The 16,995-nt window shown below is 43.2% G+C and overlaps 2 protein-coding genes across 2 annotated transcripts; one reads left to right on the top strand and one right to left on the bottom strand.

Moving 5' to 3' along the window:
- The first annotated feature begins 3,951 nt into the window (after positions 1-3,951).
- On the top strand, positions 3,952-5,728 carry LOC127341896 (uncharacterized). Its single transcript, XM_051367835.2, has 2 exons — positions 3,952-4,599; positions 5,576-5,728. The coding sequence occupies exon 1, from the start codon at positions 4,097-4,099 to the stop codon at positions 4,544-4,546; it is 450 nt and encodes a 149-aa protein (XP_051223795.1). The 5' UTR covers positions 3,952-4,096; the 3' UTR covers positions 4,547-4,599; positions 5,576-5,728.
- Positions 5,729-5,816: 88 nt separating this feature from the next.
- On the bottom strand, positions 5,817-10,765 carry LOC127341897 (uncharacterized). The gene is made up of 2 exons (XM_051367836.2): positions 10,458-10,765; positions 5,817-6,292 (listed from the first exon to the last, which is right to left on the bottom strand). The coding sequence occupies exons 1-2, from the start codon at positions 10,638-10,640 to the stop codon at positions 6,029-6,031; spliced, it is 447 nt and encodes a 148-aa protein (XP_051223796.1). The 5' UTR covers positions 10,641-10,765; the 3' UTR covers positions 5,817-6,028.
- Positions 10,766-16,995: the final 6,230 nt, after the last annotated feature.

Raw genomic sequence — 16,995 nt, 5'->3', positions numbered from 1 at the left:
CAAAAAAGGAAGGAACTCGCAAATGAAGTCCACCAAAGTCTAGCCCATCAGTCTCCCTGTATTTGAATCTTTGTATCCCTATTTGTAGAGCCTCACTAAAAGTTTCATATCTATTTCTCTACGTTCTAGCTCCAACGGAATCCTAATATCCCACTCCCATAAATCCATCAGCCCATATTTTCAGCAACTTCTCAATATTTGAATCTTTGTATCGCCATTTGTAGAGCCTCACAAAAAGATTCCTCTACGCGTGCTAGTTCCAATGGACTCCTAAAATACCGATTTCATAATTACATCAACCAAAATTTTATTTCTACCATGTAATTGCCAAAGTTACACAATACAACAATCCGCATACACAAAATAAAACAAGACAAAAATTAATGACTATTCAATCATTTTCAATATGTATTTATGTGTTTTCTCTCCCCTCCCTCTCTCTCTGTTGCAGTACCCCATGTTGCCACCATGTCCCACCTCTCCGGCACCTCCTAGGCCCCATGTCGGCTTTGATCCCTTCAATTCATCATTTGGTCCCTATGATGCACATAGGGTAAAAGACTTGCCAAATCTATCCAAAGGTCATATTAATTAAGCACATATTTGTGAGACTTAAATTCCAACTTGCCAATTCTGTTAGTTAATGATATGAGAAATAGTGATAGGTATAAACGCCTAAATAATCTTGGTGAGCTCTCTAAATGTGCTTTATGATTTTGTGTACTTACCTCTAAAATTAGTATCGATGTCCTTTTATGGTCGCTATGATGAGTGATGAAAGAATTCTTTATGCAATGATCCTTGTACAGAGTAAGCTCACAAATATGGATGGTGGCCCCTTGAAATACTTTTTAGTGATATTTATTTCGCGAGCTCTATTCTTATAACTCACTTAATATAATATTGTTGTCGATGCTTTCAAGGCAATGCAAGAGCGTGAAGTCGAAGTCTAGTGTTGTAATATTTCTTTCGAAATGGGAAAGTCCTGCCTCTGCAAGTGTTGTAATATTCTACTCATGTTATTTTTTCCTTTGTAATGTACCTTGGTATGGGCAGCCTGGCCTGGCCCGTCCCATCTATACCTAATAATAAAGGAGCTAAGGTTTCTGCCAAAATTTTCGTCCAACTTTTATTTGGACGGTTTTGCCCTCCCACCATATCACATAATACTGCAGATTGCCATTGTACTGTTCGTTCCAGTCTTATTCCCTGAACCGCTTTTGTGCCCCGCTTTGGTCACCCGAGGGCCTCGAGCAACCGCAAGGACTGAAGCGCAGGGGCCTTCCTGGCCGGTCTTCCTGACCGCCGGCGGCAAGCAGACTGTTGGAGCCGTGCTGCACCTGGCTTTTCCCCATCGATCCTATCTTGTGCCGCCGAGGGGCGCGCCTCGCCAACATCCGCTTGCTACCCACATCCCCACCACTTCCGGAATCCTCGTCCCCGCCGCTGCTGAAATTCCAAAACAAGGCCAGAGCGCATAGCTGCGTGAGTCCTCCAACCAGAAGCCAGTTCATCGTCGACGCCTGAGGCCGACCGTCGTCGTCAAGGTCTTCCTTGCACCTCAACCTTGTGCTCCCGCTGCCGATTTAACCCAGCCGTAGCCGCTTTTCTCGATCCAGTACAGAATCGAAGGCCCCGGTGGCTGGTGCCGCATGCGCGGCTGCAGTTCTCCGCCAGCCGGTCAAAGGGGTGAGGCCCTGGTGCCTCCTGCAGCTCCGCGCCGGCCGGCCACAGGGTCGAGGCCCCTCCTCCCCTCCACGTCGAGTGGCGGGCGAGACAGTTGGCTGATTTTAACCTTTATTCGGCTTCCGTATCGTCGAGGTCCAGCCATGGACCGCGCCGTCGAGCTGTAGGCCACCCGGTGTCGACCAGCAGTTGGAGAGCGAGGAGCAGCTACACCAGGCGGAGAGAGACAGAGAAGGTAACCGGATGAACTGATGTGCGTGTGCTGCTGAATAACTGAAGAGATGTTCCGGCCTTTTTCATCGTGGGCTCGTGGCGTCAAGGTGCTCGACTTCAAACAGCGGCCTCACCTAAACCAACTAATAAGCGCACCGTATTTTCTGTTGAATAGTCCCACCTCGTTACCTTACACCGAGTCTCACCAATTTATATACGTTCATAATTTTGGGTTATCAGCAAGCTGCCTCAGAAATCAAGCAACATCAGCGTTGATTAGTGGGAAAAAATTCTAATCCTCAAGGAGGGGATAAAATTGCACAAGTGTGCTCTGCTGATGGGCAAGAATTAAACTGAACTATGATCAGTTGGCCATGGCGAGCTGCGCTCGAAGAGTCGGGATGTCTCAAACGGAAGGGAAAGGCGAGAAAGGAAGGAGAGCACTCTCAGATAGAAGGGAAATTAAGCTGGCGCGGTGGTTGAATGATGGGGCACTCTGAAGATGCGCGGTTGGGGGAGGAGCGAGCGGGGCAGATCTCAGGATCTACTGCGACCTGAGGAAAGGGGGAGTTCGTGGGAAGAGGATGGACAGAAGAAATCCTGCAGGTGCAATCGGTCAACACCTCTCTTCCCTGCTGGTTCGGTTAAGACTTACGAATGCACTCGGTAAACTAGGACGGAAAGTAGCAGATAGATTATTTTTTGTTCAGTCTGCGGCCTGCCTGGCCTAGGATACGCCTAGGAGATGGAGATATATGGGTAGATATTCGCATAAAAATAATATATGGGTAGATTATATATTCGATAGAAAATAAATTATTTTTAACATATTCTATAATAGCAAATTTAATAAATATGAAATTGAAATTATGCATAGAAAATTATATAAAATGATAATAAAAACTAAAGATTGCGACAAATATATAGTATACCAATTTTTAAAAAACATTAATGATTATATTTTGTGCACTTTCTATTTGGTGAATTATCATTATGTTGTATGTGTGAATCATTACTTAATAGTTACACGAAACTAATAAAAAAGCGTCCTAAGTAGTTACATAAAGTGTCAAACTTAACGCTTGGTTGATATTTGAGGTGTGCCGATGTTTTTAGTCTAAACATTTGCACATCAAGCAGAACGGTAAGCACTAAGAGAATGCCAATGTAAATGGAAGGGTGGTGTCACGAGAATTTTTTAAGAGAAAAATTACGATCAACCTGTAGCAACGCACGGGCATATTTTGCTAGTTCCGATCCTAATTATGTATGCGGGTCATGCTTGATCCTCAGATTTAGGCCTGGTGACTGGGCTAGGCATTGGCTTCACATATTGGTGATTTAACGAGGAGACCAGGCCTGATGACTTATGGGCTTTTGTATACTCAGGCCAAGATTGGCCTGTAGATTTTGGCCAGACGGTAATGCTGGGCTTGACCACTTGAGATACAGATTTAGGCCTGACGGTTACGCCAGGCTCAGGCCTGTGTATTCAGCTTCAGGCTTCTTCCGTCCTGGCCTGAAGCCCAGGCCCAGTACGAGAATGTCCAGGTTTACTCCGTAAGACTAATTCATCTTTGCCAACTATTTGTATTGTGAATTTTATTACTCTCTGGTCTCTTTTAATTGATTCAGATTTAGTACTCCCTCCGTTCATTAATAGATGTCCAGTGGTTCATATAAATTTGGATGTACCTATGTTTAAAAAATGTCTAGATACATTTAAATTTAGACAAGCTTTTGACATCTAAAAATGGACAGAGGTAGTATAACTTTGTGCAGTACTAAATTTGGTCAATTAAAAAGAACTAGAGAGAGTAATTTGAACATATTGCATTGCTCTTCTGATAATATTATGTATTTATGTATTAATTAATAACAGGTGTGACGTTGGAAAAAATATGCCGTGTGCGCCTCTTCAAAATTCCAAGCTTGGCCGCTGGTTTGGTTGCACACAGAGATTGCTCTTAGTTATCTCCTCTATCCTGCTCGGTCGCTTTCGCTCAATTAAGTCGTCTCTCTCCCTCTCGTCACACGAAGGCGACAACGGACGCTTCCTTAGCGACTAATCAAAACGACCTTTTAAGCACTGGAATGGCACGTAATTCCTGTCTAAATCTACCTTCAATATTTCACTAGCTCCTAAACCAGCTGATCCCTTCCACCACCACAACGAACACTGCTCCAAGAAGCACACATGGCCGGTGCCGGCGCCGCCGCTGTCCTCTTCGCGCTGGTCTGCTGCCTCCTCGTGGGCTCTGCCCCGGCGCGCCGCCCCGCAGAGCTTCCGGCGCAGGTGGTTCTCGAAGCCGATGACCGTGAGGCCGCCGCCGAGTCGCTTCTGCCCAAGCCGTTGGCGATCGTCGAGGCGGCCGACCCCAGCACCGTCCTCTCCTCCGTGCAGGGGCTGGAGGTGAACCTGGCTGGCCAGGCCCCCCAGGTCATCAGTTGCGGCGGCGAAGATGCGGCGGTCTCCGAGGAGCCACTGTCCCTGGGTACCATGGCTCAACCGGCGGGCAAGGGCGAGGTGCGGGAGCAGGAGCGGCGTGACGACGACTCTGACTCGGACAGCGACTCGGATTCAGACGACGAGGACAACGAGCATGGGATCGTTGCGTGGTTCTGGAGGCTGGCGCGTCGCTTCTGAATTCTGATCGATCGTGGCCGTCGATTTTCATGTGATATATCGTTGTGTATTGTCTCCTTAGGGTGTGTTCGGTTCGGGAACGAAGTGGAACGGAATGTCATGGTTCTATTCCACTAGAATGGGTTGGTTCCATTCTTGTGTTCGGTTGGGACGAAAATGTGTAATAGAACGGTGCTGTTTTGTGTTCGGTTGAGGCCAAAATACTGGAATGGAATGGCTAGAAATTGGTTCAGCTCACCTCTTTGCTATGCTAGGTGAGATTACCTCGTTTGTGAGTTGTTCTTATTTGCAATAACATAATCAAAATTTTGGTACCAATTCGTTTGTATTTCCAACAATTAGCAGTGCAAATATATAATCATCTGGCAGCATTTCGTTACAGTTGGGGTCTCCATGATTTCCTGCAATTTTTTTGGGGTCTCCATGGCAGAGAAACGTGGTTCCCTGTCGCCAACAGCCGCTGCTGCATACCTGCCCGCCGCCATCGCCGCTGCGCCTCCCGCCGCCGTCGCTGCCGCTGCCGCTTGCCCGCCCGCCGCCGTCGCTTACCCGCCCGCGCCTTGCCACCGCTTGCCTGCCGCCGCTGCTTGCCCGCTCGCCGCCGCCGCCACCTGCTTGCTCCGCCGCTGCTCCCGACTGCTTGTTCCTCCGCCCCCGCCTGCTTGGTCTGCCGCCGCCCCCTCCTGCTTGCTCCACGCCGCCGCCACCTGCAAGCTCGACCGGCGCCACGCGATTTGTTCAAGCCGCCAAGAACGAGAGGAATCAGGGAGAGGAAAGACAGGCACGGGAGGGCATAGGGCTCGGGCCGGTCTGGTGAGCTGTGCCATTTTTTTTCTTTGTTTCGAGGGTTAGCGAGAGGGAACGAGCAGATTCCACCGAATCGGTGGAACGGCCTAATTCCGCATCTTGAGCGAATATTCGGTTTCCAGGAACCAACCCATTCCATTGTAATTTCAAACCGAACACGAGGATTGGTGCCAGGTTCAGAACCGTTACGTTACATTCTACTTCATGACGTGAACCGAACACACCCTTAGTTTCTCTTTGAACTGTCTATATATGTAGTTCTGCGGGTGTGTATGCGTTTGGGAATTTATTAGTCTGTACATTTTTTTGTGTGTGAATCAGTCTGTACATGTTATGTTGATGAACAAATGGAAATACAGTGCGTTGTTCTGTGTTTCCTCTGTTTTTTTTTTTTTTTTGTAGAACTCTTTCACTTTCGATATTGACAAGGAAATCAACTACCAGAGCCAAATGACAAACCAAGTGACCATGAATCAACCAGAAGACCTATTCCTTACTGGCAGGCAGCTTATATGTCAAAATAACACGCACCATCAGAAATCAGGTGTTCTAAGTTCAGTGGTTCTAATTCTTGCCCTACTTCATAGTCATTGAACATTGGGAAGACAACAGATACAGTTTGCAAAGAGAACAAATCTTCCAATACTGAAAGTGCAGAGATCTTGGCACACAAATCTACTCTTGATCTACCTCGTACTCGTCATCATCGTCGTCGTCATCATACTCATCAACATCCTCATCTTTAATACTACTAATACTGTGACGGCGGAAACTGTTGAACTCGTACTTCCCGTCATCCTCATTGATGAACTCCAGACCGTACACTGCCTCTCTATGCTTCACCACCAGCCAGCGAAGCAGCCGGTCCTCCTTGTTCAGATAGTGGAGTTCTTTCGTAAAGGAAGGTGGAACCATCATGGTCATTTGCATAAGTTGGCCCTGAAAACGCAAAAGAAACTTTAGCATGGAGACAGCTGACAGTAACAGTATTTGTTTAGACTTTAAGCTGCAATGCTATTGGCAAAGAAAGCTGGCATTGAACGACAATGGGGACATAATTCTACTTGTTAGTTACTTAGGTGTGCATAAGAACAATTCTCAAATGCAGTGAAATACATTCCATGTGCCTTTCAGCTGCTTTCGCTGTTTTCCAAAGGTGCTGTGGTATACTTCTCGCACTGTTTGATTAAAGGTTTTATCGTAGAGTCGGTGGGAGGAAAAGGCATTGTTATAAAAAAAGAACAGAATATATATCCCTTTAGAGTAATGTGGATGATTAAGCCTTCACGTAATGTTTCAGCAAGTCCTAACAAAAACTAATGAGACAGTACAGCTGCACCGAAATTCTTTCCAGTAACAAACAGAATAGTTATCCATTTAGAGCAAAGTGGAAGATCAATCATTCAGCTAATGTTTCAGCAAATCCTAACAAAAAAAAATGAGACAATGCAGCTATACTGCAACTCTTTCTAAGTAATAGTTTCCATGCATCACTAAAGTTTATTCTTACTTATATATGGTTCTTTTGGTTCAGCATCAAACTTTGCAATAGTTATTATTTTTGTAGCCAATCAATTAGTAAGTCAGTGAGAATTAATTAATTAGGACCAGTTGACGGTACTGCGCTATAAGAAAAATCAAGCCAAAATCACACTAGCATGTAACTTCATTAATTACCATGTATGTGTTTAACAGAAAATGGCTCAAGTGCCAGGGTTAGCAAGAGAATGAAATCATACACAGAAAATTTGGTAATGGTGGAAATTTACAACCAGATAAATGACGCAGCACTCCAATCTTCACTCCTCAGCAAAACTTGGATATACTGTATTAGTCAGACTTCACAAGTTATTTCACCACAAAGCCTGAACTACAAACTTTAATATACGATGCTGTTGTTGGTGCGTGTCTTAAGTGGATTGTCTAGCCCTTTCCATCAGTTCGGATCTTCGGTTACGTAGCATGAAGCTTGACAGCCATAGTATGGGTATGCTGCAGGTATCTATTCGGAGTTGGTCAAAGTAATGTTTACTTTACTAAGCAGTCAACCAACCAGTGCCTAATCTCTCAAAAGGAACTGCAACAAAATCGTTAGAAGCAATGACTGAATGCAAGCTTCAATTTTTAAAGAGGGATTGCATCAAAACTTAAAAGATACACTTGACCAATGGGAAGACTGAAACTTGCTCTCAATGTTGATAGCAAAAGTCATTGTCCCAAAATAAAGCTACTTCCACACAAAGCAGGCAGTGCCATGCAGCTCCGCAACGGAATCAAGGATCTCCAAGTAGATGGAGCAGAACCAAACAAAAAGGATGCTGAAATAGTCTTGAGTACAGAGGGTTTTGTCGTGGTCAGGTTCGGAAGCATCAAAAGAAGCCATGCGACTTCTAGTGGTCAGAATTCTTGAGGTCCAGGACAACAGACACATGACTGCCTAGTGCCAACATAGGCGACTTGAATCACTCTAGCAAATGAACAACGCTGCTTCGGACAAAGAACCAAGTGCGGCGGTGGAGGAGAAGTTGATTCAGGTGGAAGAAGCAGAGGCGTAAGCTTAGCTGGGGCTCATGGTGGCAGTGGAAGGTCAAGCAAGTACGATTAGTGAGCTAACCAGAGTTGTGCTGTGGCAGCCAGAGAGATCAAATATAAAGGTGGCAAAAGGGTAATGCTACCATTTCGTGACTCAAATGACCACATGAATCACTTGCATACTGCCTACTGGCTACCCAAGAATCTATGATAACTAAATAGGAGCAACCCGCTAAGGATATTTCTCTCAACATGCAGTTATGCCACCTCTTTCCATGTCATCTTTTTAAGCCACATCACCAGTTGGTCCGAATCAGTTCCGTTCAGTTCAAACAGAAAGTTCCTCAAGTGCTACTCCAACAGCCGGCTGCTTGCCACCCTGAACTTCGAAGAACATCAAGCAATCAGTTCATGATGAGGTGAGAAGTGATGTAGGTCTCCCCCTCTCCCCTTCTCTCCCTGACGCTCTATCTTTCCTCGCCATTATATCCCTCCCAGTTTGGTGGATTTTTTGGGTGGAGAGAGCATATGCACCCAGGAGCCGAATTGAATTTCCGTCCCAGTTCATGCTATCTTCATAATTTCGTAACTGAAGTTTGCATGTTTTCAGGACCTCTCTTTTTCTTTATTATGGTGGTTTACTGATCCGGTCCTCTTCCAATTCCATTCCAATCCCCCTTCCCCTTCCTCTTCCAAGTTCCATTCCATCTCCTAACCTCAGTGGCGCCAGCAACACTCTACTCCGTCAATCCATTTCTTTGATGCTGCTTGAGCCCCTATTTGGGCTTTATCTTAGCGTGGCGGTCTTCATCAGCTGTGTGTATCCTCCGTTTGTGGTGCCCTCCGGTGGATCAAAGTCAGAAGTGAGATGCCGATGTTCTTTCATGCGTTAAAGCTGTTTGTTCGGCTGTATCTGCTCTGCAAAATCCTAATCATTGCGGCCACACAAGATGTTATTGCTTTTGATAGACAAGTGAGCATCTCACTACATGCCCATGTTTCTATTAGTGTGCCCTCACCCAGATCTACTATTACAGGTGATTCTTTCACAAGCTTTGTAATAAGAGTTTGTTTCTCGGTCGATTGCAAATATTGAGAGCTCATCTTGCTATGACTATAGATCTATATAATTGATTTGCTTCCTGTTTCTTTTCAGTTTGTTCTCTGTTCAGTTTTTTTCCAGGACGAGGAGACATGCTAATAAACAAGCATGATTTACCTCCCTTTCTTTATTGTGAAATAACAATCAATGCTGCTTCTATCAAGTCTATGTTGCTATCATATACACTTAGTCATCTTACAAATTAATTAATCTTATGTTATTGGGGCCATATATGACGGTTCAAGTAATTATGTCAATGAAATATTTCTTTTTATCAAAAATTAAGATAGCCAACTAATATTAGCTTCCAATAGAATAATTTGAAATCATAGTGATACCTTTAGGGCTTTTGAGCTGCTCAAGACAGACAAATTGCTAAAAGATTTACCACCGGATTTGCTAGATGAGACTGTGAAAGTATTGTACCTTTCTATTCAGAGATTTATACTACACTGAGTCCTATACGACATGATTTGGCGATACCACATACCGGACTACCATGCCAATTGAATCTGGACTGAAAACAAAGAACCAGGCTGAGCAATGTTTCTATAGCACTGGTATCTATCTAATTGTGTACCAAAGTTTCAAACTTACAGTCAATCTTTCAATGCTCCAAATAGAAATCAAAAGACAGAATCCTCTCCTATCAGCAACAAAGCTCGTATTGGAAGCATATTCAATCTTTCTGGTGCAGTATTCTCGAATAGAGTGGTACAGTTGACATCTTCATCAGGAGCGTATGACTGCATCCTCTCTAGCCCAATTTCAGTGCCATACCGCCAGTCAAATCCAGCTGTTCCAGTGGCTGCCCCATCTTACTGAGGCTACCAAGTTGCATGCCTCTATCAATGTTTATCTGGCTACGAAAGTTATAGGAGGCTGTACAGCTAATCCTGCATTGACTGAATCCAAGCTATTTGGGCCCTTTTGGCTTTAATGGAAATACTACAATCATACCTTGCATGATGTTATACCTTGCATGATGTTATAATCTAACCTTTCCCGCAGCAACCCGCGGGGTATCGCCTACAGTACTTGTAATCCCCCAGCAACGTCAAAGATCCCAAGCGCTATATCCATCTACTCAATACGCAATGCAAACAGATCGTGTCATGCCGACACTACCCGCAACTAAAAGAATGACCACAACCCACCAAAAATACCTGGCAGAGCATTCCATCGAGCAGGCCAAGGTCAATGTCCACGAACATTCTAACAGCGAAGGGCCAAACCTATTTGGGCATTTCATCGAGCATGTGAAAGGCAGTAAGGCACCACCCACCGCCGAGTGCCAAAGCCCCATACGCTAGGGCACACGTAACCATTAGGCACCAATCAAGGGAAGCGAATCAGATCGACACCATTCCGCGCGGGCACGAATCACGCAGCACAGGGGGGGGGGGGGGGGGGGGATACGGGGGTTCACTAGAAAAGTAGTATAAACAACAAACGGCGAACCGGGCGGACCTGGAAGTGGCGGCCGTCGAGCTTCCTGATGCCGTAGCCGAGGTGCACCTTGCCGAAGGACTTGAGGTCGGTGACGACGCCGTTGCGCTGGTAGGCGCGCCTGGCCACCCGCGCCACGAGCTCCGCCGCGGACTCCCGCGTCACCATCGGCTTCAGCATCAGCATGATGTCGTACAGCGGCATCTTCGCGGGTACTCCTCCCTTTCCTAGCGCTCGCTGGCTTTGGCTCTCTTCTCCCACCACCACCGCCGCCGCCGCCGCGCCGCCGCCGCTGTGTTTGTTGCACGATCTCGGAGACCCGGACTTTGGGAGGGCAGGCGGTTATTTGGGCTAGACTACGTCCGCTGGCAAGTCAGGTCGTGGACGATGGGCTTGGCCCATTTTTGGATTTCGGATCGAGCGGTAGTAGCTGCACTGGTTTTCGGCTTCTTTTTATTTTGTTTTGTTTTTTTTCCTTTTTTCGGCTTTGTTTTGGTTTCCTTTCTGAATTTAAGCGCTTGTTGTGCAACATGGACTCTGCAATTTTGTCTTCATTTATCCATCTGCAACTTGTTTTTTCCATTGAAGTTGAATCAGCTAAAAAATAGTATAATTCATTCTGCCGTGGTATCATTATATGTTATGTGAAGGGTATTTCATTATGAGAGGATTTCTTCAGTATTATTAGTTGAACCAACAAAAAGAAGATAGTCGGCCCCTAGATGAACGTGAAAATTCTATTTTATGTTGATGAATGATTTTTATGAGGATGATAACAGTTTATTTATGTTATTTGAAAAAATAGATGATAAGTGGAAAAACATTTTATTTGCATACATTGAACAAAAATAGACAACCGAGGTTGAACAGAAAAGTGTGATCAATTTAATTTTTTGTGGTGAACATTTTATTGGAGATAAGAAAATTATTTGTATATTCAAACGTTTTCCATGATGAGGGCAAAACACTTTAGTAAAAAAAAATTAAATAAAATAGACGGCCCCTAAGTTGAATTCAAATGCCTCAACGTTGTATTCTATCGTTTTGGAAAGAAAATGTAATAAATGGAAAATATTTTAGTAATATCAGTTGGAACAATAAAATAGACAACCCTCGAGCAAGGGTACTTTGTTCTTCTACATCGCATGCACTAGGCCCATGTAGAGAAACACTAATGGACTAGATGGGCTTCTCTTTCTTTTTGTGGACTTCTTCTCCTTCACTTTTTAATTAATGTTTTTCCTTTTATTTTATGCTCGCAATTTATCCGGATATGACTTTGTATTTCTGGTGTCCGGTGAATTATGGCGTTTTTATAGGGCGCCTGTTTGGGGTAATCCAATTTTACACCATACAGCATACATAGTTACTTATCTTGCATAGCATAAGTTGTTAATGTACATAGTTGAGCGTATTATATTTAAGTTTTGTGCTTCATAGGTTATAAACGCTAGTTTATTTCTCGTTTGTTCAAGTATGTACTTTAATTATTTTAAATCGCTTATTCACCCCTTCCTCTTAGACTACATCGAGTCCTTTCAAATGGGAACCCTCCTGACGGTGAGAGGTCATAGTATGTCATACCTCCAAGGCCTGAAGGCCATCTGAGGCGAGACGAACATGTGGTGTTATTGGTGAGAGGGACAAAACCCTAGATTGGTTTTTGGATAGTCTCCTCTCTCTTCTCGCCTTGGGAACGTTCTGGTTTCGTATCTCTTTGTTTTCTTTTGCAATCCAGAAAAGTCACATGCTCATTTGCAAATAAAAGGCATATGCTCGTTGGCGAAAAAGAATACATGCTCGCTTGCGGAAACAGCAAATGGAGCCCAATTTCCATGGTGGCATCAATAAATGGGCATTTGTATAAGTTTTTTAAAAAAAGCAGAAGAAAAATTCTAGGTGCAGATAATGTTGCAAAATCTCAAGTAAAGATTCTTTGTATTCTAGGTTACACAAAATAATAAAAACTAACAAGTTTTCAAAATGTGCACTCTTCAGCCGCATCGAGATCCACACATTTGTATTTTCCCTTTTTCCTCAGCCTAGACTAGATTTTTGCACACTAGAATTATTATTTTTCCTGAATTTTGTGAGACCAATAAATGCCATATTCGAATTCTTCAAGAAGTGAGTACCTTGGAGCTCGGAAGCCAAGCACCTTGGCCTAAATAACGATTAGTGCATCTCCAGCCGTCCCCATATATCGGCATCCGACAAAGCCGTTTTGCCGGTCGAATGGGGGGCATTGGGGAATTTTGTATCAGGGGGCGTTTTTCTAGCGGCGGCCCCGAACGGCGTCCCAAAACGTCTGTTCATCCCACCATTAGAATAAATAGGTTCCCACCCACACAAACGGACTCACATATATAACATAAAAAATCATAGTTTAACAGGCAAAACCAAAGCATAATAGTTTAAGAAGTTTCGAAACACATAAACTAGTCTTCTCCTTTGAGCATCCCCAAATAATCTACCAGATCGTCTTCAAGTTGGTGATGAATCGTTGTGTCTCGGATTTCCTGACGCATGCCAAGGGGCAAAAGTGTAGGGATTCGTTGCAGAGAAAACAAAAAAAATTCCTACCGCGAGAACGCAATCCAAGCCAAGATGCAATCTAGAAGACGGGAGCAACGAGGGGATGATCAAGACTCACCCTTGAAGATTTCCAAAGCCTACAAGAGTAGGCTCTTGTTGTTGCGGTAGACGATCACTTGCCGCTTGCAAAAGCGCGTAGAAGATCTTGATCACGGTGCCACAATCGGGCAGCACCTCCGTACTCGGTCACACGTTCGGTGTTGATGAAGACGACGTCCTTCTCCCCGTTCCAGCGGGCAGCGGAAGTAGTAGATCCTCCTTCGAATCCCGGCAGCACGACGGCGTGGTAGCGGTGGTGGTGGAGATCTCCGACAGAGCTTCGCCTAAGCTATGTGGGAGAGAGAGGTAGGAGGGAACCGCTAGGGTTTGGGAGAGGGGGCGCCGGCTAGGGCAGCCTTGAGTATTGATGTGGCCGGCCAGCCCTTCTCCTCTCCTCTATATATAGGTGGAAGCTCCAAGGTTTAGGTCAAAGTCTCCGAATAAGACCCCAACATAAACCTTCCATGTGACCAAACCTAGGGGGAGTGGGACTCCCCCCTTTCCTTGGTGGGGTGGCCGGCCACCATGGGGAGGAGTCCACTTGGGACTCCTCCTCCCTTAGGCTGGCCGGTCAAGGTGGGTGGAGTCCCTCTGGGACTCCACCTTCCATGCTGATTTCTTCTGGACTCTTCTAGAACCTTCTAGAACCTTCCAGAGAAAATACCGGATCATTTTCAAACCTAGAAAATGACTTCCTATATATGAATCTTATTCTCCGGACCATTCCGGACCTCCTCGTGATGTCCTGGATCCCATCCGAGACTCCGAACAAAACTTCGAACTCCATTCCATATTTCCATTTCTACTTAAACGACATCAAACCTTAAGTGTGTCACCCTACGGCTCGCGAACTATGTAGACATGGTTGAGACTTCTCTCCGGCCAATAACCAATAGCGGGATCTGGAGATCCATAATGGCTCCCACATATTCAACGATGACTTAGTGATCGAATGAACCATTCACATACGATACCAATTCCCTTTGTCACGCGATATTTTACTTGTCCGAGGTTTGATCATCGGTATCTCTATACCTTGTTCAACCTCGTCTCCTAACAAGTACTCTTTACTCGTACTGTGGTATGTGGTCTCTTATGAACCATTCATATGCTTGCAAGCTATTTGGACGATATTCCACCGAGAGGGCCCAGAGTATATCTATCCGTCATCGGGATGGACAAATCCCACTGTTGATCCATATGCCTCAACTCATACTTTCCGGATACTTAATCCCACCTTTATAACCACCCATTTACGCAGTGGCGTTTGATGTAATCAAAGTACCTTTCCGGTATAAGTGATTTACATGATCTCATGGTCGAAAGGACTAGGTAACTATGTATCGAAAGCTTATAGCAAATAACTTAATGACGTGATCTTATGCTACGCTTAATTGGGTGTGTCCATTACATCATTCATATAATGACATAATCTTGTTATTAATAACATCCAATGTTCATGATCACGAAACCATGATCATCTATTAATCAACAAGCTAGTTATACAAGAGGCTTACTAGGGACTCTTTGTTGTTCACATAACACACATGTATCAATGTTTCGGTTAATACAATTATAGCATGGTATGTAAACATTATCATAAACACAAAGATATATTATAATAACCATTTTATTATTGCCTCTTGGGCATATCTCCAACAGTCTCCCACTTGCACTAGAGTCAATAATCTAGTTTTCATTTGTAAAGATATAACACCTTGGCCTTCTGGTGCTTTATCATGTTTTGCTCACGGGAGAGGTTTTAGTCAACGATTCTGACACACTCAGAAACGTATGTATTTTGCAATTCATTAGCGTCTTCACGCATCACTCATTTTCCAAATGAGTCGGCATTAAATATGTTTGGTCTTCTGGTGGAACCTTAATTCCGCGGTCTGAAATATGTCACTAATATTGTCATACACAATATAGCTTCAAAGTTCTGACACTATCGGAACTACACCAAGTTCTCAAAGAACCTCTTGACTTATCATCCTCTGTCATTGTCAAAACAATGACATACTCTGCCTTCTTTTGTAGAATCCGTCACAATATTCTAGAACTCTTCTAAATCTAGCATTGTGCTACCTTTTAATCAACACTTAGCCTAATTGAGATTTGAAATTAATTTTATATGTGACCAAACAAATATCGGTGCAACACCTTACAGTGATTTGTTTATCATTACCCCATACAAAACTATATATATATATATATCCTTGGTTCTTCTAAAGCACACAGGGATATTCTTACTGTTTGTCCATTGATCATCACATGTATCATTCTGGTATATGCTCCTAACCTTTTAGAACACAGGACATCTGATTGTGTACATATTATTCGTGATCTATAATCACTCATGTGTTTTTACTTATTGAGTGTCAGATACACTCAAGGCTTGTTAAACCTTCACATGACAAGAACATTTTCTTAATATTTCTATATTGAACTACTTCAATATCCATTTTATGTACTTTGACTTAAACTTATTATGTGTCTTAATCTATCTTCATAGATCTTGACACTAAATATGTTTCAGTCCATATCCTTTCATTGAAGTTAATTCTCAATGAAACCTTTTATAATCAAGTATATAATTACATCATTTATAACCAACTATATGTATCTACATAAAGTATTATAAATATGTCTCAGCGCTCCCACTTAATTTCTTGCAAATGCAAGCCTCTTCATCGTTCTGATGAAATCAAAAACTCTTTGACTATTTCATCCGGTGAAGATTCCAACTCCGCGATACTCACTTCATCCAATTGAAGTTCGTTTATCTATCTAGTATTCCACGGACTAGCAAAACAATTGGTTGTATCTTGTATACACCTTTAATACACACTTCTGTTAAGTAATGTATTTTGCCATCCTACTATCATATCTCATGAAAGAAATATGTAGTGATTACTAGAATAATCCACATAGACTATAAGCATTGCTACGGAAGATCTAATCTTATCGTAGTCAACTCTTTGAACTTTGTTGTAAACAACTTTTTGACAAGTCGAGCTTATTCAAGGATATTTCATCCAAGTCCATCAATTTAATAGATCCGTTTACTTTCAAAAAGTATTCATCTATCTTGGATTTCATGGCGTATACCCATTTTAACGGAGTCAGGGCCCATCGTAACTTCTTTGTATGTAGTTGGTTTACCATTGTTCAAAAACAATCCTTTGTTCACAAATCATTTATTTGATCACAAAGTAAACCATATCTATAAGGTTCAATAAGTACTTCGATCTCCATGACTATAACATTTTGTAGACATGGGAGCCATGATCGTCATGGCCGCTTCCGGAACCAATTCCGATGCTGCGCTACTCTGATCATTATGCTCAGGTTCATAAACCTTATCAAGTTTTATTGTCCTCCCACTCAAATACTTTGCTAAAAACAATTTCTTGGAAATAAGTAAGAAACATCGACAAACACTTTTGTCTTTGTCTCCATAGTGGAAAGAATTCCCAATCAATTCTGTGGGATAACCAACAAAGACATTCATCCGATTTTGGTTGTAAACTTATTTACTTTATGCTATGCATTACAAAATTTAAGAAAGGACTATTAGGGTTCATACCCATGCCATAACTCGTATGGTGTCATTTCAACGGATCATGATGATGCTCTATTTAGTGTAAAAGCGGTAGTCACTAAAGCATAATCCACAAAAATATAATAGCATCAATATTTTATCTCATCATCGACCCAACAAGGTTTGGATACATCTCTCGGATACTCCATCATCACTATGATACTCCAAGAAACGTGAGTTGTAGAACAATTTCATAACTCTCTTAGATGTTCGCTAAAACTCGTAATTCAAATATTTCCACTATGATCCAATCATAGATATTTGACTTTTCTATTACGATGATTTCCACCTCATGCTGAAATTTATTTGAATCCATTCAAA

Source organism: Lolium perenne, chromosome 3 (genome assembly GCF_019359855.2).
Source record: "Lolium perenne isolate Kyuss_39 chromosome 3, Kyuss_2.0, whole genome shotgun sequence".
NCBI classification, from domain to species: domain Eukaryota; kingdom Viridiplantae; phylum Streptophyta; class Magnoliopsida; order Poales; family Poaceae; genus Lolium; species Lolium perenne.
This window is presented reverse-complemented; position numbering and strand designations above follow the sequence as displayed.

Coding starts and splice junctions, on each gene's coding strand:
- LOC127341896 (XM_051367835.2), top strand. CDS start 4,097: ATGGCCGGTGCCGGCGCCGCCGCTGTCCTCTTCGCGCTGGTCTGCTGC.
- LOC127341897 (XM_051367836.2), bottom strand. CDS start 10,640: ATGCCGCTGTACGACATCATGCTGATGCTGAAGCCGATGGTGACGCGG. Junction 6,293..10,457: donor TCGACGGCCGCCACTTCCAG/GTCCGCCCGGTT, acceptor TTGCGTTTTCAG/GGCCAACTTATGCAAATGAC.